The 25,118-nt window shown below is 44.6% G+C and overlaps 1 protein-coding gene and 1 long non-coding RNA gene across 3 annotated transcripts in view; one reads left to right on the forward strand and one right to left on the reverse strand.

Annotated features, from left to right (window-relative positions):
• Positions 1 to 12,727, reverse strand: part of LOC119963813 — a 39,330-nt gene extending 26,603 nt beyond the window's left edge. Inside the window, exon 1 of the long non-coding RNA XR_005460181.1 lies at positions 12,566 to 12,727. This is a non-coding gene — a long non-coding RNA (uncharacterized LOC119963813). The remainder of the gene's footprint in view (positions 1 to 12,565) is intronic.
• Positions 1 to 25,118, forward strand: part of ppil2 (peptidylprolyl isomerase (cyclophilin)-like 2) — a 488,471-nt gene that overhangs the window by 97,251 nt on the left and 366,102 nt on the right. For both annotated transcript variants that reach the window (XM_038793092.1, XM_038793083.1), the window contains exons 7-8: positions 6,270 to 6,361; positions 23,273 to 23,362. In XM_038793092.1, the coding sequence (XP_038649020.1) occupies positions 6,270 to 6,361; positions 23,273 to 23,362 (182 nt within the window). The remainder of the gene's footprint in view (positions 1 to 6,269; positions 6,362 to 23,272; positions 23,363 to 25,118) is intronic.

The raw sequence follows: 25,118 nt of genomic DNA on the forward strand, positions 1-25,118 counted from the left end.
TAAAGGCCGTGTGCTTAACACTACTATGGCTCTGTGTATGTAATTATGCGCAGGAGTCGCCAGGTGCCGTATTTAGACACCTCACAAGTATATCAAGGTCAGGTTCAAAGTAATAAATCTGTACACCGATTAGTAAGTCCAAACGATTGATATTTATTATGACAAATATAATAAATACACATGCATACGCTAAAGAGACTAACTTACTTCTAATACTAAACAACTAAAATACTTATCTAGACAGGAACAGGCAAGGTCAGGGAGCAAGGCCTTCGTCCCGTTCTTGGTCTGCAACTCTCAGGTACTTAAAGTTTTCAGGATCTAGCAAGGTCTGGATCACGTAGCGATCGTTGTATTGGCACTTACAGTTCGATGGCTGATGCTCAACGGCCGGTTCTGAAACTGGAGTCAGGATGCGAGGTAACGAGTCTGGGCCGGAGTCTGGAAGCAACAGCAGATCTGGGCCGGAGCAAAGCAGACCGAACCATGTGCGGGGTCTACTTTTATAGATCTTAGAAGTCCATGCCCCTTCGGGGCGGTCCTTTTACCTGCCATGTATCGATTGGGCCTTTCCCAATCGATATCTTCTAAACCCCCCAATCTGAGGGTCGTTCCTCGATGGGTGGGGCGGTCCCTATGGTTCTTTGTGTCGGATACTGTGGTGCCATTCTGTCTGGGCGTCTACTCAAAAGTATCCATTGATACTTAAATGTTTCTATTGTGCGGGGTCTGGATCTGGATCACCTCATTACTATGTAGATCTTGTTGCCATTTACACCGTTGGCTGAAACTCTGCACCTGGCCAAAAACTGGTTTCTGTACGTGCAGAATGCTAATTAGTCTTCTGCAAACTGCTTGTCCTTGCTAAGACTGTTTTTCCCTGCAGCCTTAGCAGTTCTCCATTTTGTAGCCCAGTGTCCATCTTGGATGGCTACACATGAAACCCCCTCGGCCTTGGACATGCCCAGAACATGTGGACGTGATTCGCGGGCCCACCCGCACATCGTATGTTCCTGTCCTTCACCCCCTCAAAAACCTACTCATCCAGGCCATAGTCATGTGCGCCCTGTGGACCACCTTGAATTGTATCAGGCTGAGACTGGCACACGACGAGGATGCAGTGACTCACCTTAAGGCCTCCACCCATAATCCGACTTCCAACTCCCCACCCAGCTCTTCCCACTTTCGCTTCACCTTCTCCATCAGGGCTCCCTCCCACTCCATCAGCTCCTTATAAATCTCCGAGACCCCCCCCCCCCCCCCTGGAGGGGAACCTCCAGGTGGTGGGTTCCCAGGTATCTGCTACCCGTGTCCATCTAGATAGTAGTGGACGTGGTAACGGTTCTAGATTTTCAAATAAAAGGAGGAAATTCTGGAAAACTCAGCGAGTGTGGCAGAATTTTTGCAGAGAAACAGACTTAATGTTTTTGAAGGTGCTGGCTGATGAAACTTGGTGAGTTACTGAGTGCACCTTGTAGATAATACACACTGCTGCCACTGCTCGTTGGTGGTGGAAGGTTTGAATGTTTGTGAAAGAGGGTGCAATCAAGCGGGCTGCTTTGTCCTGGATGGTGTCAAGCTTCTTGAGTATTGTTGGAGCTGCACTCATCCAGGCAAGTGGAAAGTGTGCCATTATACTCCTAGCTGATGAGGGAAGTCAAGGACAGCACAAAAGCAAAAGAAAAAGCATACAAAGTGGTGAGTATTAGTGGGAAGCCAGAGGATTGGGAAGCCTTTAAAAGCAAGCAGAGGGCAACTAAAAAAGCAATAAGGGGGAGGAAGATGAAATATGAGTGCAAGCTAGCTAGTAATATAAAGGAAGATAGGAAGAGTTTTTTTCAATACATGAAAGATAAGGGAGAGGCAAAAATAGACATTGGACCACTGGAAAATGTGGCTGGAGAAGTAATAATAGGAAACAAAGAAATGGCAGACGAACTGAATAGTTACTTTGCATCAGTCTTCGTGGTGGAAGACACCGTGGGATGCCAGAGTCTCCAGGAGAATCAGGGGGCAGATGTGAGTGCAGTCACCATCACTAAGAAGAAGATGCTGGAGAAGCTGAAAGGTCTGAAGGTGGATATATAACCTGGCCCAGATGGATTACACCCCAGGGTTCTAAAAGAGAAAGCTGAGGAGATTGTGGAGGCATTGGTGGTGATCTATCAGAAATAATTGGAAGCAGGATGGGTCTCAGAGGACTGGAAAGTGTCTAACATAACACCGCTGTTTAAGAAGGGAGGGAGGCAAGGCGGCTTGTGGCACATTGGTTAGCACTGAGACTGCGGCGCTGAGTACCGTGATTCGAATCCTGGCCCTGGGTCACTGTCTGTGGAGTTTTCACATTCTCCCTGTGTCTGCCTGGGTTTCACCCCCCAACCCAAAGATGTGCTGGTTAGGTGGATTGGTCACGCTAAATTGCCCCTTAATTGGAACAAATAAATAATTGGCTACTCTAAATTTATATATGAAAAAAAGAAGGTAGGGAGGCAGAAGACGGGAAATTATAGGCCGGTTAGCCTGACTTCAGTCATTGGTAAGATTTTAGAATCCTTTATTAAAGATGAGATTGCGGAGTACTTGGAAGTGCATGATAAAATAGGACTGAGTCACCACGGCTTTGTCAAAGGGAGATCATGTCTGACAAATCTGTTAGAGTTCTTTGAGGACGTAACAAGGAAGTTAGACAAAGGAGAACCAGTGGATGTGATTTATTTAGATTTCCAGAAGGCCTTTGACAAGTTGCCATAAAGGAGACTGTTAAAGAAGCTAAGAGCCCATGGTGTTAAGGATAAGATCCTGGCATGGATAGAGGATTGGCTAACTGGCAGAAGGCAGAGAGTGGGGATAAAGGGGTCTTTTTCAGGATGGCAGCCAGTGACTAGTGGTGTGCCTCAGGGGTCTGTGCTGGGGCCACAACTTTTCACAATATACATTAATGATCTGAAGAAGGAACTGAAGGCACTGTTGCTAAGTTTGCAGATGATACAAAGATCTGTAGAGGGACAGGTAGTATTGAGGAAGCAGGCAGGCTGCAGAAGGACTTGGACAGGCTAAGAGAGTAGGCAAAGAAGTAGCAGATGGAATACAATGTGGAGAAGTGTGAGGTTATGCACTTTGGAAGGAGAAATGGAGGCATAAACTATTTTCTAAATGGAGAGATGCTTCGGAAATCAAGCACAAAGGGACTTGGGAGTCCTCGTTCACGATTCTCTTAAGGTTAACGTGCAGGTTCAGTCGGTAGTTAGGAAGGCAAATGCAATGTTAGCATTCATGTCGAGAGGGCTAGAATACAAGACCAGGGATGTACTTCTGAGTCTCTATCTGGCTCTGGTCAGACCCCATTTGGAGTATTGTGAGCAATTTTGGGCCCCGTATCTAAGGAAGGATGTGCTGGCCTTGGAAAGGGTCCAGAGGAGGTTCATGAGAATGATCCCTGGGTTGAAGAGCTTGTCTTGTGAGGTATAGTTGAGGACTCTGGGTCTGTTATCTTTGGAGTTTAGAAGGATGAGGGGGGATCTTATTGAAACTTACAGGATGCTGCGAGGCCTGGATAGAGTGCACGTGGTAAGGATGTTTCCATTTGTTGGAAATCTAGAAGCAGAGGACAAAATCTCAGACTAAAGGGACGATCCTTTAAAACAGAGATGAGGAGGAATTTCTTCAGCCAGAGGGTGGTAAATCTGTGGAACTCTTTGCCGCAGAAGACTGGAGGCCAAATCATTGAGTGTCTTCAAGACAGAGATAGATAGGTTCTTGATCAATAAATGAATCAGGGGTTATGGGGAGAAGGCAGGAGAATGGGGATGAGAAAAATATCAGCCATGATTGAATGGCGGAGCAGACTTGATGGGCCGAGTGGCCTAATTCTGCTCCTGTCTTGTGGTTTTATGGTCTTATGAACCTGTGCCTTGAAGATGGTGGACAGGCTTTGGGGGGGACAGGAGGTGAGTTACTCGCTGCTGGATTCCTAGCCTTTGACCTGCTCTGGTAGCCACAGTATTAATATGGCTAGTCCTGTTCAGTTTTTGACCAATTATAACCCCCTGGATGTTGATTGTGGACGATTCAGCGATGGTGACGCCATTGAATGTCAAGGGGCGATGGTTAGATCCTCTCTTATAGTAGATGATCATTGCCTGTCACTTGTGTGCCGCGAATGTAACTTGCCACTTGTCAGAGGAAGCCTGGATATTGTCCAGGTTTTGCTGCATTTGGACATGAACTGCTTCATTATCAGAGGAGTCATGAATGGTGCTGAACATTGTGCAGTCATCTGCAAACATCCCCACTTCTGACCTTATGATGGAAGGGAGGTCATTAATGAAGCAGCTGAAGATGGTTGGGCCTCGGACACTACCCTGTGGTTACAACAATACACATGCACATATACAAATATATTGCTCATGGGTGACTTTGTGTGGGGGGGTGGGGGGAACACCTTTTAAAGTTTTATGAGTTTTATGAAAGCACTTTATGTTCCTAGCAATTTTAAAATGTTAGACTTTCGTATCTGATACTGCGACCCTAGTTGAGTATTTGGGTTTGTAATATTACTGCACAGGGTCATCAGAATAGGTAGATAAAATTTAAATTGTTGACTCCTTTACCTTGAAGCTATGGGTTTATTTTAGCCCACACTAGGGCAATTAAAAGGTTCTCCATTCTGCTGGTTCTCCATTCTGCCATTGAAGGTCCTAAGGTGATCATACAAACATGCATACAAATTAGGGGAGGTCATTCCCTTCACATCCTTCTTAGAGTTAAACAGGGCACTGTGTTCCCAGGTTTTTGTTGAGAGAAGAGTCGGATTCTTGGGCATCAAGTGGATCTTTGGAACCAGATTTGGAGGGGGGTCTGATCAGTTGGTTAACTGGCAACTGGTGGATTGGCCAAGGACAGTGTTCTGCCTGACAATCGTCAGTGATTGATTCCTGTGTCATGCTTTCTGAGAGAACGGGGCAGAAGCGTTTAGACCTTGGAAGTGAAGGAAATGCTCTCCCATAGAATTCCTACAGTGCAGAAGGAAGGCGCTCAGCCCATCAAGTCTGGACCGATCTCCAAAAGAGCACTCTACCGAGACCCACTCCCCTCCTGATCCCTGTAATCCCGCGCATTGATCATGGCCAAACCACTCAACCGGCACATTTTGGATACTAAGGGGCAATTCAGCATGACCAATCCAACCTGCACATATTTGGACTTTGAGAGGAAACTGGAGAACCTGAAGGAAATCCACAGACACTGGGAGAGCATGCAAACTCCAGACAGCCATCCAAGGAAGGAATCTCTCTTTCTCGCTCGCTCTCGCTCTTAATCTCTCTCTCGCTTGCTCTTTCTCGCCCTCGCTCTTTCTCTCTCTCTCGCTTGCTCTTTCTCACTCTCGCTTTCTCTTGCTCTCCTTTCTGATGTAGAGAAGATAGACACCCTTGCCAGAGAAAACCATCTGAAGACTGGAAGGAAAATTAGAAAGACGCGAATCAGAAAATATCCCTGTGCACCCGCATCCTTTTACTTTTATTCTTTTATTTTCCTTTCCACCACCCTTTCCCCTTGGGTTGTTTGTCTGTGTGTATGGGTATGTGGAGAGTGGGGAAAGTTAGAAAGAGCGGGTGTGTGTGGTTTGGGGGGGGGGGGGGGGGTTGGGAACGAAATAGTCAGTTGCAGTTTCTGTCCGTTTATTGTAATACTGTACATGATAAAAGGTTACTTGTGTTAAAGTTGCAAACCTCATGACTGCAGTTTATTGGGCTCAGCCAAAGATTGCGGGTATTTTAAAAAATATCTTTTCACCTGTGCTGCGACTATGGATCAAGTGGGGTTGGAATTGACCGCACATTTGCCCAGCATGTCATGACAGTTGGTTACAGAATAGTAGTGCTCTAGCAGTCTTTCACTCATTTATGTTGTCAACAATTGTAGGCAGATGCAAGAAAGGATCTTAACAAGAAGGAAAGTAATTCCTAGATGAGGAAAAGCAGTAGTCATTGGACCAATATTTAATGTCTTATACCATGTCCATGTTAACATCAAAGAAGATAATGTGTCTGCTGATTATTACAGTAGACTTTCACTGTTGGAAAATATTATTTGTCTATAGAATTTCCAGTAGCCCTTCCTGATTGTTCTTAACAACATTCAAGGTCTGAGAGGGCAGGGGTTGCACATTTGAAATTAAGTTCAATTGCTTTGAGTAAAGGGAAACTTTCAAAGCATGTACAGTTATTGGAAGGGAATAGTTAAAGTGACTATTTTGCTTTTTTTAAAAGGAAAGTTCCATTGCCCAGTGATGTACTCTGTCTTCACAAACAACTCGCATATATTGACTGTCAAGACTACTGGAAATGTCTACTCATTTGAGGTGGGTAATTCCTGTTTTGATGGATCTGGTCGAAATAACTTTTCTGTAGGCTTCTTTTATTCAGGAGAGAGAATTTCATCTGACCTTCAGTTTTCTATTGATGACAATTAACCAGCTTGAATTTAAATTGATTAGCCTGGGTATATCCAGATTATGCAAACCGTTCAATTATTCGGGATACTGTCTACTTTTTCGACAGTTCCAGCTCTCACAAGCACTCACATTAAAGTTATATTCGAACTGAACCTTGCTAAATAACAAACCTAACCTAAAAATAAATGCTTGCAATTATAAATAATTTAAAACACTTTTGCTCAATGTGTCTTTCCCCTCTAGACCATTTTCTTCTTCCTCTTTGTTTTAACTTTTAATTAACTTTGCTTTTCTGCCTATGTTCACTAATTCTTAAAATTTTCGTTCTCTAAAAAAAAACCCTTATTCACTCCATTTCTTTCTACACAATCAAAGGGCCAGATTACCAACCAAGCAACAGTCAAAGACTGATATGCTTGTGTCCTTGGCATGATGAGAACAATCTTAGAAGCAAAGAAAAAATTGCATCAGGAAAGGTGGCAGCAGCATGTGTGAATGCACCAATGACCACTCTGCTGACCAGAGCCAGATAAGAACCATAACCATGACATAGTAAAGATTAAAGATATGAATCTGGACTTTGGTGACGGGATGTGCTGAGAGGACACACGGAAGGTGGCTCTCCTCCTAGGAAAGCGAATTTAGGCAGTTTTATCTGAAATAACCCGCCAGTACCAAGAAGAAAATCATCCCTTCACTACTCTCTTCAACCTACGCAAGAAGATGCAGGAAATATTAAAAAATGCCAAACTGCAGCTGCACCAGAGGCCCACAAAAAAACCAGGGGCAACAGGAGCCTGGAGAAACTGGCAAGCGAGACATGGACCCACGAGGCGAGGAAGCCCCGGCAACGTCTGAAGGAGAGGGGCCAACCAGCCGCACAAGGAACTCCCATCTCCCTGAAGGACAGCTGGAGGAAGTTCCTCACCAGAAAGCTCAAGGAGGACATAAAGCTAGGAATCCAGGCAACGGTCAAGGTGGTGGTCACAGAAGCACTGCCCACCATGCAGGTGGCCTTTAACAAAGCAGGAAGACAACGAAAAGCCCAGGGAAGCACAATCAGGAAGCTAGAAAAGACCTCCATGGACCAAAGCTATCGTTGTCCTGGAGGCGGAATTTTCTTTTTAAAATTACGAGCACCCAATAATTTTTTTACAATTTAGGGGCAATTGTGAGTGACCAATCCACCTATCCTGCACATCTTTGGGTTGTGGGGGTGAGACCCATGTAGACATGGAGAATGTGCAACAGTCCTGCAGAAGCGGATAAGTTCGTCCAAAAGAACTGGCTAGAAAGGCAACTGCAAAACTAGAAGTGAAACAGTGAACCTGAGGAACTGAGAGACTGAAAGACATTTCACGTGGGACTGTACCATTTTGTTGTGAATCCAAAAGATTTTTGTTTATAAATTTAGAGAACCCAATTCATTTTTCCAATTAAGGGGCAATTTAGTGTGGCCAATCCACCTACCCTGCACATCTTTTGGGTTGTGAGCGTGAAACCGACACAAACACAGGGAGAATGTGCAAACTTCACACGGACAGTGATGCAGAGTCAGGATCGAACCTGGGACCTCGGTGCCATGAGGCAGCAGTGCTAACCACTGCGCCACCGTGCTGCCATGTGAATCCAAAAGCTAAGGCACAGAAAGGAGGGGGCGAGGGCAGTGGGGCAAAGGATTAAGGAAGAAAGAGGAAGAGGGGAGAGGGAAGAAAAACAGCGGGCGGAGGTAAGGCTCAGACTGACCCCGGGAAGGGAGTCACAACAGTAGTGGGAAATCTGGTGCCAGGAGGTACGAGCGAGAGGGTGGCCGTGGTGATTCTCCCACGGGGGCGAGAATGCCTGGTGATGGGGGGGGTGTAAACATCAGAATAGGGGGGACAGGTAGTGGGGTAGAAAGGGGCAAGAGAGGGGAGTGACATTGGGGGGGGGGAGGGAAGGAAGGTGCAGAATTATAGGAGAAATAAAGGGACCGGGGGGGGGGGGGGGGGGGGGGGGGGGGGGGGGGCGCAACCAAAGCGAAACCTCAGAGTGCAGCGGCGCATCCACACGGCGTACACACAGTTGGTGGCCATGTTGGGTGGCCGCTGGAAAAAGGGAAATCCCGGAATGCAGGGGCCCAGCCTCATGGGTGGCATAAGAGAAAAATGGTTAGCATTATTGCTTCAAAGTGCCTTGACCAGGGTTCAATTCCCAGCTTGCGTCACTGTCTGTGCGGAGTCTGCACGTTGTCCCTGTGTCTGCGTGAGCTTCCTCTGGGTGCTCCGGTTTCCTCTCAAGTCCTGAAAGATGTGCTTGGTAGGTGAATTGGACATCCTGAATTCTCCCTGAGGCGACTGGGGAATTTTCCCAGTAACTTCATTGCAATGTTAATGTAAGCCTTCTTGTGACACTAGTAAAGATTATTATTGTTATTATTATGGTGAGTATGATGATGTGACGATTTTGGATGGCCCCCTAAGAAAGGGAAACGGTGACTATGGTTGATCTTGCAGTGGCGGGGAGGGGATTAGGTCCTTGCCGACCAGGCTTTCTGCGAAACAATGTCACAGGCCATAGACGGGTCCATTACACCAACCAGAATGGGGAGGTCTCACTCTCCACATCTGGGAGCCGCTGAAGGCTGTGATCAGGAGTGACATTATTGCCTATAAAGCACGTAGAGACGGAAGAGAAGGTGGCTAGGCAACAACTGATCGATTCCACACTGGTCATAGACTGATGATGCTCCTTGGCCCCAACTGTAGAGCTTCTGGCGGAGAGGAAGAAGATACGTTTGGAATTACATAGAATTACATAGAATTTACAGTGCAGAAGGAGGCCATTGGGCCCATCGTGTCTGCACCGGTCCTTACAAAGAGCACACTACTCAAGCCCACGTATCCACCCTATCCCCATAACCCAGTACCCCCCACTTAACCTTTTTGGACTCTAAGGGCAATTTAGCATGGCCAATCCACCTAACCCGCACATTTTTGGACTGTGGGAGGAAACCGGAGCACCCAATGGAAATCCACGCAGACACGGGGCGAATGTGCAGACTCCACACAGACAGTGACCCAGCTGGGAATCGAACCTGGGACCCTGAAGCTGTGAACCAACTGTGCTAACCACAATGCTACCGTGCTGCCCAAATGGACTTTGACTTGCTCTCCACAAGGAAAGCAGTGCACCAATTCCACCAGGCACGGGATACCTTTTCTGACGAGGGAGACCCAGCCGCCTGCTGGCTCACCAGCTGAGAAACCGGGCAGCTACGAGGGAAATAGTTCAGATTAGGAACAACAACGACAGACTGGAGACAGTGTCGGAAAAGGCCAACAAGGCATTCGAAGCCTTCTACCGGAAGCTGTACACCTCCGAGCCCCATTGAGGGCACTTGAGGATTAAGTAATTCCTCGATGGGCTGGACTTGCCAGTTGTAGGGGAGGACAGGATCAGGGGGCTGGAAGCACCTTTAGAACTGGGAGAACATAGAACAGTGCAGCACAGAACAGGCCCTTCGGCCCTCGATGTTGTGCCAAGCATTGTCCGAAACCAAGATCAAGCTATCCCACTCCCTGTCATTCTGGTGTGCTCCATGTGCCCATCCAATAACTGCTTGAAAGTTCCTAAAGTGTCCGACGCCACTATCACTGCAGGACTCCACTATCACTGCAGGACTGCACTATCACTGCAGGACTGCACTATCACTGCAGGACTGCACTATCACTGCAGGACTGCACTATCACTGCAGGACTGCACTATCACTGCAGGACTGCACTATCACTGCAGGACTCCACTATCACTGCAGGACTCCACTATCACTGCAGGACTCCACTATCACTGCAGGACTCCACTATCACTGTAGGACTCCACTATCACTGCAGGACTCCACTATCACAGCAGGAAGTCATGGAGAGCATTCCTGCCGGGCTTCTACAGAAGTTTCGCGACAGCACTGGCCCCGCACCTGTGGGGAATGTTCACAGACTCGCTGGCAAGGCGCACCCTGCCGCAGATGCTAGCACAAGCCTCAATCTCGCTGATACCCAAAAAAGAGAAAGGCCTGACAGAATCTGGGTCTTGCAGACCCATCTTGCTACTCAATGTAGATGCAAAGATACTGTCTAAAATCCTAGCCAGGTGACAGGAGAACTGCGTATCAGAGGTGGTGGCAGAGGACCAGACAGGCTTTGTTAAGGGTAGATAGCTCAGGTCGAACATCAGGTGCCTGCTCAACATGATAATGACCCCATCCGGGGAGCGAACACCAGAGTTGATCATCTCCCTGGACGCAGAAAAGGCCTTCAATGAGTCGAGTGGAAATACCTCATCGAGGTACTGGGGTGGGGTTCAGAGCATGGGTGAAACTCCTGCATTGCGCTCATCTGGCGAGCGTGCGGACCAACACCACCAGCTGTAAATACTTACAGAGGCATAAGGCAGGGATAACAGTTGTCCCCGCTGCTATTCGCCCTGCCGATCGAACCACTGGCAATTGCACTTAGAGTGGCGAAAATCTGGAAGGGGATCGAAGGGCAGACAGAGAGCCCAGAATCTCATTCTATGTGGATGACTTGGTCCTCTACTAGAAAGCAGCATGAATGCGGTCATGATTTGGCAGCTTCTCTGGCTACAAACCCAACCTGAGCAAAAGCGAAATATTCCCGGTGAACCCGCAAGGGAGAGGGGCAGAGCTGGAGGGACTTCCATTTAAATAAGGCCAAAACAAATTCCGCTACCTGGGAATCCAGATCGCCCAGATAGGACTAGGATCCACAAATGGAATGTGGCTAGTCTGGTGGAGGAAGTTAAAAAGGGTGTAAATTGTACAGATGTGTGTGGGGGTGTGCGGTCCTGGTCCAGGTCCGCAAACCACACCCACATGTTCTGTTTGTAGCCAACAGAGCAAAGGGGAGGGGAGGGAGAGCCCACAGAGGGATGACAAATAGAAACAAAGTGGGTGGGAGGGAGGAGGGTGGAGAAAACAAGGAGGCACATCGACCAACCACACCCCCAGACCAAAAGTTTGTGAGCACAGGCAGCCGAAGAAGAATAACCTACCAAGATGTAATGTGTATGTTGCCATGCGACCCTACTATGTACAACCATGGAAACCAATAAAGAAAATATAATAGATCAGAAAAAGGGAAGTGGGGGTTGGTGTGATGAAGGGGGGTGGGGGCGTTGCAAACTGCAATGGGTTTGTTCAGACTTGTATATTATCTTCATTGTGTATAAAAGAAAAATGCTCATAGAAACTTTTTATAAAAGATGTGAATCTCTATCCTTTCTCATTCCCCTCTGATTCTCTCCTTTAATGAGAATCAACTGAACTGTCAACACATGATCATAAATGATCCTCAGAATGTTCCAACGTATGCAATCGTTTTTTTTCTTGTTTATGGGAATTCTTTCTCGAGAGAATATGCAGGAATAAAATGTCTCTAGTATTGTGATTTGCTGTTACAAGAATGCACACAATTCACAATTACAATTCTGAACTACGTAATTTTTTGATTTAAAATATCCTTATCACTTCTCTAAATCCTCTACAGTACATCACTGTCATTTTGCATCTTGAAATGTAACAGCACTCAAAATAAAGCCTGCCCAGTGTGTTTGTCAAGGTTTAAATAACTTCTCAGCTTGTTTTTAAAAAAAGGTGACCTTGAAGTTAATGAGTGCTCAGTTAATTGTGTTCATAGCAGCTGAATTTGTGAGGATGTTTGCAATGCATGAAATATTTACCAACAGAAACTTGTGTTATTATCATGTATGTTTTGTTCCCCATGTGAGTGTGTATTGTTACGCTCCTGTTGGAGGTCTTTAGTGTCAAAAGCGATATCTGAACACCAAGTGATTGACTGACAGAACTGGACCATGAGATTTCACGAGTTTAGACAAAACAAACTTCATTGTACACAAAATAAATTAAAGGAAGCACCACTAAATCATTTTTGGAGAACTTATGCAATTAACTCAGTTATGATCGTGACTCTTAAGAGTTCCTTATACATTTCAAGAATCTTGAAAGTTTATACAGTCTTCTTAGGTCCAGACCATCAAAATTCTGTTTAACTTTCCTCCGTGATTTTGCTAAATGACCCTCCAACTTTTAAATAATACCTCTGGCTGTGGATGCCTCAGCTCCTTATTCTGGTTGCTGGCAGATACCCAACTTTCGTCTCACAGAATCCAAGCTAACTTTGTTGACTGCTTTCTGCCACAAAGCTGTCTGAGAGCTACTGCAGATTCCTTATGCTAGCTGCAAACTAGGAAAGTCTTCTAGCTGCTTTTTTCCCTCAAAATCTAAACTGAAAGTAAGCTCCACCCACATTCTGCATGGTAAATTATAAAGCTAGTACTTTAATCTGCTTATACCTCAGGCATAACTATCAATCATCTTTTATTGGCTCTCTCAAGCCAGTGTGATGCAGTCTACACCAAATCAAAATTTCAATTGCCTGCTTTCTGAGCAACCACCCAGATAACTTAAACAAAAGAACCATCTACTCCCACTGCACATCTCTATGATAACATGGCATGCTTTGGATGGTCTCAAACAGAAATGTTAACAAATTATTGCACCTTCAACACAAGATAGAGTCTAATTCTCTTTTGAATGTTCCAATTCAGCCTGTCTCTACCACATTTTCAGGTAGAGCATTCCAGACCTTTCATAGAATTTACAGAGCAGAAGGAGGCCATTCGGTCCATCGAGTCTGCACCAGCTCTTGGAAAGAACACCCTACCCAAGCCCACACCTCCACCCTATCCCCATAACCCAGTAACCCCACCCAACACTAACGGCAATTTTGGACACTAAGGGCAATTTAGCATGGCCAATGTGCCTAAACTGCACATCTTTGGACTGTGGGAGGAAACTGGAGCACCCGGAGGAAACCAGTGACGCAAGCTGGGAATTGAACCTGAGACCCTGGAGCTGTGAAGCAATTGTGCTAACCACGATGCTACCGTGCTGCCCTTATCCACTTGCTCTATGAAAAGGTTTTTCCTTGTATCACTATTGCTTCTTTTACTAATTATTTTAAATTATTGTTCCCTCATCCTCGACCCTTTCACAAGTGGAAACAGATACTCCTTATCTACTCTATCCTGACCCATCACGATTTTGATTGCCCATGTTATTCTCCTCTCTGCCTTTTTGTCTCGAAGGTTAACAGTCCTAACTCCCCAATATATCTTTGGAACTGAAGTTTCTCATCCCAGTAACCATTTTCGTGAATCTTTTCTGGACTCTCTCCAATATTTTCACATCTTTTCTAAAGTGTGCTGAGGCTGAACTAGTGACTTAAACATGTTCAACATAACCTCTTTGCTCTTTTATTCTATTCTCCCTTTGATGAAACCAAGATTACTGTTATCAACAGTTTGCATTTGTCGTGCTACCTCCAATAAGGGACTGGTTTAGCACAGGGGACTAAATAGCTGGCTTTTAAAAGTAGACCAAGGCAGGCCAGCAGCGTGGGTTCAATTCCCATACCAGCCTCCCCGAACAGGTGCCGGAATGTGGCGACTGGGGGCTTTTCACAGTAACTTCATTTGAAGCCTACTTTTGACAATAAGGGATTTTCATAACTCGTACAAATACCAAAATGAATCACTTTGTATTTCTCCACATTGAACTTCATCTGCCACATGTCTGCCCAGGTCACATTAATAATAATATGTCATATTAATATATTGATACTAGTAAGTTCTATTCTAGATATTCACAGCAGATTTATGTTGTGTGATTCTATGGGAATTGATGTCGATTCACTCTATTAATTCTTTCTTACAAATCCGCTCACCGGTATTTTGTCTCAGTGCTTAATTCACTGCCTATTCTGTTGCAGAAATGTCAATCTTGAAGTTCTGCTCTTCTCTCTGACGGGATTTCATTTTTTCTCTTCTACCTTGTTCATCTTCATTGCTTTCCATTTCCCATCTCGTGTCTGATCAGCTGTCTGCCAAAACTCACTTTCGCAGCTACATATCCTTCATTAGCAACTGTCTCCGACTCCAACTTATTTCACCTGGATTTCAACAGAATTTTCACCCTTTTGTGTTTTAGATCCAGCAATAATTTCAGATATCACATGGAACAGACCTATGTGGCATTCCAGAAGTTACTACTTTCCTCTATGCTTTACAACAACTATGATTACTATCATGATATGTACAGATAAAAGTAAATTACTGCGGATGCTGGAATCTGAAACAAGAGAAAATGCTGGAAAATCTCAGCAAGTCTGGCAGCATCTGTCAGGAGAGAAAAGAGCTAACGTTTTGAGTCCGATGACTCTTTGTCAAAGCTAACAGACAGAAAAAGTGGGAAATATTTATACTGTGGAGTGAGAATGAAAGATGAGTCATAGCCACAGAAACCCAGGGAAACCGGGTGCTAATGGCCACAGATACCGAGGGGAAAGAGTGTTAATGGCAGTCCCCAGAGAGGACAAAAGATGTGAAAGGTCAAACAGCGGGGAAACTAACATCAGAGGATGAATTGTATATGTGGGGGAGGGGAAGGGGGAAGCAAAGAGGAGAAAGGTGAAGGAAAGGTGGATAAGATTGGGGGGGGGGGGGGAAATTAAATATATATTAAGAAAGAAAGAAATGGTAAAAGACAGTTAAAATGAAATGAAAACAAATGGGTTGAGGTGGGGTAGAGCTGATCATCTGAAGTTGTTGAATTCCACGTTCAGGCCGGAAGGCGGTAGCGTGCCTAACCGGAAGATGAGATGTTGTTCCTCCAATTCAGGCTTTGGAATGCTCAGCAAAGGTGCTCAACAGAGCGGTCACCCAGTCTGGGTTTGGTCTCTCCGATATAGAGAAGACCACATTGGGAGCAGCGAATGCAGTAGACCAAATTGGAAGAGATGCAAGTGAAACGCTGCTTAACCTAGAATGAGTGTTTTGGTCCTGAGATGTTAAGCATGGAGAAGGTAAAGGGGCGGGTGTTACACCTTCTGCGATTGCATGGGAAGGTGCCATTGGTGATGGGAGAGGTACTGGGTATGGTGGAGGAGTGGACTGGACTAGATCGCTTTGCTGAACATCTTCAGTCTGTGCGCATTCAGGACCCTGATCTTCCTGTTGCTTGCCATTTTAACAACAGACCCTGCTCCCATGCCCACATGTCTGTTCTTGGCCTGCTGCAATGTTCGAGTGAAGCGCAACGCAAGCTGGAGGAACAACATCTCATCTTCCGGTTAGGCACACTACAACCTTCCGGCCTGAACATCGAATTCAACAACTTCAGATGATATGTATAGAGTTAGCAATGTAGCATAATATACCTAAGCCTTTCAGAGAAAAGCCAAATAATCCAAAAAAGGATGCCATCTAAAGATATTAGGAAGGAGAACTTAAATTTTGTCAAAGGGGGTTGGCTTTCAGCAGTGTTTTAACAAAGAAGAGAGATTGACAAAATCATTGGTTTCGGAAGGGAATTCCAGAACAGAGGGCCTAGTCGGCTGAAGGCACAGTGATACTGGTAAGGCAAAAGGAGAGAGAGGGGATGGGGTTGTTGGTGCAGAAGAGGAAAATAGAGTCGTTTCAGAGGTGGGGGGTGGAGGAATGTAGTATCGGACTGAAGGAGATACAGGACAGAAACAGGAAAGATGAGGCCACAAGGTGATTTAAACAAGAGGATGCAGATTTAAAACTTCAGACATTTGGGTCAGAGAGACAACGTTAGTAAGTGAGGACAGGTGTAATACATGCTTGAGTATTTTGTCATCAAGTGTTCGGCAAATCTGTCTGGAATGTTCTAAATGTGCAACATTCATTCGTGAATATGGAGTTCACATTTTATATCTTGCAGTAGTCAGTTAGAATTCCTGTATTGTAAAACTAACAAACAAAAAGCTCGAGGGCTAACTGTTCCCTGGTATATTCTCCACTTGCCAACCAGTCAGCACCCTTTTTCATGTTGTATAAATTTGTTATTCCCTACGAAATTTAGTATTCTTGCATCTATCCTGATGAGTGCAAGAAAAAAGCTTAATTCAATGTCTCTGTTTCCACAAAACTAAAACAATTCACAAAGGCCTCATTTACTTCCAAATTTATATCATTGATGGTTCTAGGCTGTGTTTCATCTGGCCTTGGTGCTACCTCATCCAAATGTTTGTTAAGCAGTGGTCACTTACTACTTCTGATAAAACATTTCTCCCTTTGTTTCCTCTCCAGCACCACTGTGAACTCCCCAGTCAATATTATGCTATGACTTCCTGAAACCCCTCTTGCCTGAACTCAGCACCTGTGCATTGGTGTTAAGTAGCAGTTGATATTGTTATCTTGTTGCTGTTAGCTCTTCCCAATTTTCTGCTAAGATTTATTCTGTCTGCATCAGGCGTACATGACCCATATCTGATGGAATAAACGGCTTTCTGGAAAGGTCCTGGAAAAATAGTGTTCAAAATAGCCTGAGCATTCCAAAGCCTGAATCGATAAATGGATAATGCTGTGCTGCATCAGGCCATAGACAGCAGATAGTCCCACATGAGAGCTGAATTGGCCTGGTTTCAACAAGAGCAACAGTGGGTACTCTACAGTTGGTCCCAACATCTCGGAAGATAAGAAAACGCACAACCCTGATAACTGTTGATGATCCCTGTTGGAAGTGCGTATCCAGTTAGAAGGACTCAGCTGAGCTGGAGTGTCTCCAACAGACAGCCAAGCTACCTAGATTTGCATATGGTGACCTGTAGGTTGAATTAAGTAAGTGAAGTCCCCATACTCCCAGATGACCATAGACTGCTTTCCCCTTTGAGGGGGAGAGCTGACTCTTGGTGATTTAACCTTAGGGTCACCACACCTCAAGTGAGGGCAAAGTTGAGAAGGTGAAGCCTTCATGAATAACCTTAGCCGGTATGGGAAGTGAACCCGCGCTGTTGGCTTTGCTCTGCATCACAGATCAGCTGTCCAGCCAACTAAACTAAACCAGGTTGAATTAGGTACTGAAGGGCTGCAGGTAAGGGAAATTTAGAAAGTTAATGAAAAGGACGATGCAGTATGGCGATATACGGGGAATGATAACAAGAGTGTGACAGGAAGGGGCAGAGATTGCAAGCAGAAGAGTGCACTAGCAAATAGGGTCAAAAGTTGAAAGGCTCTTTGCCTGAATGCATGCAGCATTTGTAACAAGATGGACAAATTGATAGCATAAATAGAAATAAATGGGTAAAATACAATAACCATTGCAGAGGTATGGTTGCAATGTGACCAGTACCACCATCTTCTCCAGGACAATTAGGGGTAGGCAATAAATGCTGACCTAGCTGGCGATGCCCATAATCTTGTGAAAGAATAATAAAAGAGCTAAGAACTGATTATTCAAAGTCATTTGCCATCTCTGAAGGTTCGGAAGAAATGAAAAGGAGGTGTGGTACCTCTGTTAATAAAGGGCGAGGCTAGTACAGCAGTGAGAAATGATTTTCACTTGGAAGATCAAATGGGTAGCACAGTGGTTAGCACTGTTACTTCACAGCACCAGGGTTCCAAGTTTGATTCCTGGCTTGGGTCACTGTCTATGCGGAGTCTGCACGTTCTCCCCGTGTCTGCGTGGGTTTACTCCGGGTGCTCTCGTTTCCTCCCAAAAGTCCCGAAAGACGTGCTGTTAGGTAATTTGCACATTCTAAATTCTTCCTCTGTGTACCCGAACAGGCGCCAGAATGTGGCGACTGGGAGCTTTTCACAGTAACTTTATTGCAGTGTTAATGTAAACCTACTTGTGACAATAAAAATTATTAATATTATGTAGAATCAATTTGGGTGAAGGTAAGAAATAGCAAGGGAAAGATGTCACCGCTGGGAGTAGTTTATTGGCCTCCAACAGTAGCTACAATGCAGGATGAGAGTATAAATTAAGGAATAATGCAAACCTAAGAAACTACAATATGCTTGGCTGATTTTAATCTTTATGTAGATAGGACAAATAAAATTGGCAAAGGTAGCTTCAAGGATGAATTTATTATATGTTCTGGGCAGTTTCTTAAAATAATAATTTGTGTAAGCAACCAAGGAACAGGCTATTTTGGACCTGGTAAAGTGTTATTGTACAGTATTAGTTCATGATTTCATAGTAAAGGGATTCTATCGTAACATGATAGAATTTCATATTGTTACGACACCCTGGTGAATTCCAGCCCCACTCGTCCTGGAATCACAGCACAAGTGAATTAACCAATAATTCTTATACAAATAACTGAAGTCTTTGGCCCTTGGCTGCCCAATAATTACAGTCACTAGGTTTGTAAGTTGAATCAATTACAGTTTATTTATACCAAGAACTATCATGAAATTGGATAACAACAAGGTAATACCTACTACCTCCTTTAACTGTCCCACCCTCTACCACACAACACAAGGCATACAAACACAGGGGTGGAAAGGGGTAAAAATAATAAGGATGAAAGTCAGAGTCCTTGCATCAAATGGTGGTTCTTTAGCACGCTTTCCTCACAGCATGCTGGTTTATCAAAGCCTCTGGTTTACAGCTGGTAATGGTCTTCCTTGCAGAGTCATTCATTTAGGATCCCCACAAAAATGCAGTACCTACAGGTCGCTGGCTTTCTGGAGAGACATTTTATTTCTTATCAAACTGGGCCTTCAGCATGAGGCTCTCATTCAGGACTATATCTTTCTGTGTAGACACTTTATTTCACATCAAACCTTGCTTTCAGCTTGTGGTTTGACTTCGGCCCTTTGCAGTCTCAAGAGAATGACACGCAGACTTGCTGGAGTGGGAGTCAGCCCCCACAGTAGTCTTCTGAAGAGGATTAGTCAGATCTTTTTGGAGAGAGTTATTAGATCCCTCCATCCAGGCTGCATAATCAAAAGTGCAAACTCCAGGTGGACAGTGACCCAGGGCCGTGATTGAACCTGGGTCCTTGGCGCCGTGACGCGGCAGTGCTAAATACTGTGCCACCGTGCTGCCCCTGTGAAAAATTAGGTTGTGAGAAACTAACAAGAAATATAAAAATAGGCATTATAAAGTTCTAAAAGTTTATGGAAAAAAGAATAGTTACGAGCTGGGTTTCTCAAACATTTGGATTGGATTTGTTTATTGTCGCGTGTACCGAGGGACAGTGAAAAGTATTTTTCTGCAAGCAGCTCAACAGATCATTCAGTACATGGAAGAAAAGGGAATTAAACAAAATTCAAGAAAATACATGAAAATACATAACAGGGCAACACGAGATATACAATGTAACTACATAAGCATTGGCATCGGATGAAGCATACAGGGTGTAGTGTTAATGAGGTCAGTCAATAAGAGGGTCATTTAGGAGTCTGGTGACAGTGGGGAAGAAGCTGTTTTTGAGTCTGTTCGTGCGTTTTCTCAGACTTCTGAATCTCCTGCCCGATGGAAGAAGTTGGAAAAGTGAGTAAGCCAGGTGGGAGGGATCCTTGATTATGCTGCCCGCTTTCCCCAGGCAGCAGGAGGTGTAGATTGAGTCCATGGATGGGAGGCAGGTTCGTGTGATGGACTGGGCGGTATTCACGACTCTCTGAAGTTCCTTGCGGTCCTGGGCCGAGCAGTTGCCATACCAGGCTGTGATGCAGCCCGATAGGATGCTTTCTATAGTGCATCTGTAAAAGTTGGTAAGGGTTAATGTGGACATGCCGAATTTCCTTAGTTTCATGAGGAAGTATAGGCGCTGTTGTGCTTTCTTGGTGATAGCGTCGACACGAGTGGACCAGGACAGATTTTTGGTGATGTGCACCCCTAGGAATTTGAAACTGCTAACCATCTCCACCTCGGCCCCGTTGATGCTGACAGGGGTGTGTACAGTACTTTGCTTCCTGAAGTCGATGACCAGCTCTTTAGTTTTGCTGGCATTGAGGGAGAGATTGTTGTCGTTACACCACTCCACTAGGTTCTCTCTCTCCCTCCTGTATTCTGACTCGTCGTTATTCGAGATCCGGCCCACTATGGTCGTATCGTCAGCAAACATGTAGATGGAGTTGGAACCAAGTTTTGCCACGCAGTCGTGTGTGTACAGGGAGTAGAGTAGGGGGCTAAGTACGCAGCCTTGCGGGGCTCCGGTATTGAGGACTATTGTGGAGGAGGTGTTGGTGTTCATTCTTACTGATTGTGGTCTGTTGGTCAGAAAATCAAGGATCCAGTTGCAGAGTGGAGAGCCAAGTCCTAGGTTTTGGAGCTTTGATATGAGCTTGGCTGGGATTATGGTGTTTTCCAGCCAAAGAACCCTTTTGACCTCCCAAGAGTACTGATGGAACCCCTGAAAAACATTTTTATTGTGTTGAAGCTTTAAACCACAATAAAATTGATTTTGTGCAATAGATAAACATATATGAACAAATGTACAAACTTTTTTTCCATTTCTTACATGCATTCATTTATTATAATATTAAATGCTTCCTTATTCAATAAGAAGTCTTACAACACCAGGTTAAAGTCCAACAGGATTGTTTCAAACACTAGCTTTCGGAGCACTGCTCCTTCCTCAGGTGAATGAACCTGAGGAAGGAGCAGTGCTCTGAAAGCTAGTGTTTGAAACAAACCTGTTGGACTTTAACCTGGCATTGTAAGACTTCTTACTGTGCTCACCCCTGTCCAACGCCGGCATCTCCACATCATTCCTTATTCAACAAAGCACTTAAATCTTACATTCTTTAGTCATATTTAATAGGAGGCTTGATGCTTTTCTTTTGCCCACAAATGCGTTTAATATGAGGAGTGCGACTGGAGAGCTGGATTCTCATATCAGACACACTCTAATTCTCAAACATTTGCAATCACTCGCACTCCATTCACTCACTCTAACATTCAACTTACTTGCACACGTAACTCACTTACTTGCGCATACTTCACCCCCTTGCACACACTTCACCCTCTTGCGCGCACTTCACCTCCCTTGCGCGCACCTCACCCCCTTGCGCGCACCTCACCCCCTTGCGCGCACCTCACCCCCTTGCGCGCACCTCACCCTCTTGCGCGCAAACACACACATCTCTCCCTCATAAGCATCTCCCCGTCGTGCGCATCTCCCCCTCGTGCGCATCTCCCCCTCGTGCGCATCTCCCCCTCGTGCGCATCTCCCCCTCGTGCGCATCTCCCCCTCGTGTGCATCTCCCCCTCGTGCGCATCTCCCCCTCGTGCGCATCTCCCCCTTGTGCGCATTTCCCCCTCGTGTGCATGCGTGCACACTTACTCCCATGCATGCATGCGGCACAACGTGCGGGCGCAGAGCGCACTCTCGCTTGTGCACACTCTTGTGCGCGCGCACTCTCGTGCCTACGCTCCGACGCTGTTTCCCTTGTTCTGCTGTCCATTTTCATCCTAGCCTGGACCTTTGAGGACTTAATTTTCTGTTGTTTCCAGCTTGTCCAATCAGAGGCTGACCTCTCAATGCATTGGCTGCATGTTGGTTTATTAGTGAGCCTATGAGCCCCAATGCAGGGAAAAACCAGCCTCTGATTGGACAAGCAGCTTCATAGCATTTTGACTCCGCACAGACAGTGACCCAGCCCGGAATCGAGCCTAGGACCCTGGTGCTGTGAAGCCACAGTGCTAACCACTGTGCTATCATGCTGCCCATATTCAGCTGCTTCATCAATGACTTCCACTCCATCATAAGGCTAGAAGTGGGGATGCTCCGTTACAATTGCATAATGGTGCAGCACCATTTGCGATTCCTCAGATCCTGAAGGAGATGGTGTCCACATGCAGCAAGACCTGGTCAACATTCAGACTCAGGCTGACAAATGGCTAGTAACACTCATGCCGCACAATGACCAACACCAACTAGAGAACCGAACCATCTCCTCTAAACATTCAATAGCATTACCATCACTGAATCCCCCACCATCAATATCCTGGGAGTTAATATTGACCAGAAACTGAGCGGGACCAACCGTATACAAAGTGTGGCTGCATGATCAGGTCAGAGGCTGGGAATTATGCAGAGAGCAACTGATTTATGAACTCTCTAAAGCCTGTCCACCATCTGTAAGGCACAAGCCAAGAGTAAGACCTCTTACTGTGTCCACCCCAGTCCAGCAGCAGCATCTTCACATCACGTGTCTGTGTGGGTTTACTCCGGGTGCTCCGGTTTCCTCCCACAAGTCCCAAAAGACGTGTTTGTTAGGTGAATTGGACATTCTGAATTCTCCACCAGTGTACCCGAACAGGCGTTGGGAGTATGGCGACTAGGGGATTTTCACAGTAACTTCATTGCAGTGTTAATGTAAGCCTACTTGTGACAATAATAAAGATTATTATTATTATTAATAACCCTTTTGTCATTTAATCTCCCTTGTCTTCCATCCTGTCACAGACCTTTCTATTTGTTCTTTTTCCCACCCATCCCGTTTCCCAGTTTGTTCCCTAACTTTTCCCAGATCTGATGAAAGTTCATTGAACTGAAATAGTAACTCTGTTTCTTTCTCTACAGACACTGAATGACCTGATGAGAGTTTCTCGCATTTTCTGGGTTTTTTTTATATCTGATTTCCAGGATCTGCAGTTCTTTGAATTTTGGCCTTGCTTCTTCCTCCTTTTAATTTCCTTTACCGTTCTTTAGATTAAGAAAAATCCATGGCTAGCCCTACAAGGCAAATAAGATAAACTTTATAGTTTGTGGTTTGCCAGAAGCTGAGTTGTACCACATTAGGAAGGATATCGAATTTTATGATTTATGGTAGTGATCGGATAACATCCACTGAAACTCTGTGCAATGAGAGGAATGGACACTGTCTGTTGTAATTCTGTGTAATGCCAAGAGTTAGAAAAATAATTTTTTATATTCCAAGTATGTTGAAAGGCTTTTTAGTTCATTTTTTCTTTTTAATTAGGCTGTGGAGCAGTTGAACATTAAGACCAAGTGTTACAAAGACCTTCTTAATGATGAATCCTTCAATCGCCAAGACATCATCACACTGCAGGTACAGAGCTTTCCCATCTTTTACTTTCCAGAGCTAGTATCTGTGTCAATAATTGGGCAACTCTTTATTATGCAAATCTTGGCTTTTCCTTCTGAATTTTGCAAGTTTTTTAAAAGACCTGCTATTTCCACATCTCACAGGGGCTTAATGTGTTCTGTTGTTTTCAGGCTGTGTGTATGAGAGTCCATCCTTTAGGAGCACAGGAAATATAGGAGTCTGGAAAAAGTTGCACCTGAATTTATATAATTTGTGGCGCCTCTCAAAATGCTTCACCTACCCAATACAATTACCTATTTCGAAGTACAGAACATGCTAGTATGTAGTCAAATGTGCGGTTAGCTTGTGGAAGCAAGACCCCATAAACCTTTGGTCCATTTTGATTGGAGGAACAAACCAAACACTGGCAAAAAAAATTTTCTTCAAATTATCTCATTGGATATTTCCCCTTCCTCTGCACCTCCAGTCAGGCAAGGTCTTATTTTAAAGTCTCACCTGGCATGCAATGCTCCTTCCTACTGTAGTGCAGTGAAATTTGAACCATAAATTTCAGGAACAAAATGAGCGTGCCATCAGTGGAGCTAATCTGACACATCCTGCTTAAACCAAGGAAGTGGTGATGCTGCCTGAGCGGGTAGAGGGATAAAGACAACTACAACACTTCCTGGGGGTTTCAGACAGGATGGTCTTTTTTTTTGGTAAAACATTTTATTAAGGTATTTATAATTTTATAATAACAGTAAACAGTTCAAATATAAACATAATGCATAAACCATCTCCATCCCTAACAAATCCCACCTACCCTAAAAATAAAGCAGCCACACTCTTCTTCTCCACCCCCCCAACCACCCACCTCAGACAGGATTGTCTTGATCAGCTAAACTGCTCCATAGTTATTGAGAATATTATGGATCTAATTTGGAAAGAAACTTAAAGGGACTAAATAGCCCTAATTTCTGAGCTTAAAATATCTGAAATATTTTTTCAATAAAGTCAAAGGTTGCCTAGTTTTTATTTGCTGGTCCTTCCATCGACTCCTCTTGGTACCGTAAAGCCATTTGCTGCCGGTGGCCAACTCGACTTCTGACAGTGCTGTTTGGGCTAGCCATTTGAAGATATCTGAGTGATTCTCAGGCAATAGTTTCCGTATTGCTGCAATTTTATAATGCACTGTGACACATTCTGCCTGCAACTTTATGAAAAATTAAGAAAATTGCATGCAAGATAAATTCCATATTTTTGAGATAGCCCTTGAGGTTCATAGTACCAGTGCAAAAATATGAGAACAGCCTTCCAAACAAAATACTGCACATGCTGGAAATCATAAACGCCAACAGAAAAACAAGTCAGGCACAATTTGTGCAGAAAGAGAAATCGCTCAGTTGATATTTTAGGTCCAAGGCCCTTCCACCATGTTATAATCTCGGAGGAGAATGGGAACGTTTTCGTTTCTTTTTTGGAAATCCGAAAACAAAGATATCGAATGAAGACAGATGGTTCACTTTTAAAACAAGTTAATTTTACTGAACAAAAATCAAAGAACATTAATACTAATAACTGGACTCTATTTTAAATAGTCATGGCAAAGCTATTAAAAGTACAATGAATACAGTTACCTATTATCGAAACTTAACTTCTTAACTCTAAATTCTTTCGACACCCATTTGATGAACAACCCCAAAAGTCAAGTTGAATGCTTATCAAAAAGTAGAAGATTAATCACTTGGTTTGAGTACTGCTTTGAAGATCCATTTAAGGG

The sequence above is a fragment of the Scyliorhinus canicula genome, chromosome 1, assembly GCF_902713615.1.
Source record: "Scyliorhinus canicula chromosome 1, sScyCan1.1, whole genome shotgun sequence".
NCBI classification, from domain to species: Eukaryota; Metazoa; Chordata; class Chondrichthyes; order Carcharhiniformes; family Scyliorhinidae; genus Scyliorhinus; species Scyliorhinus canicula.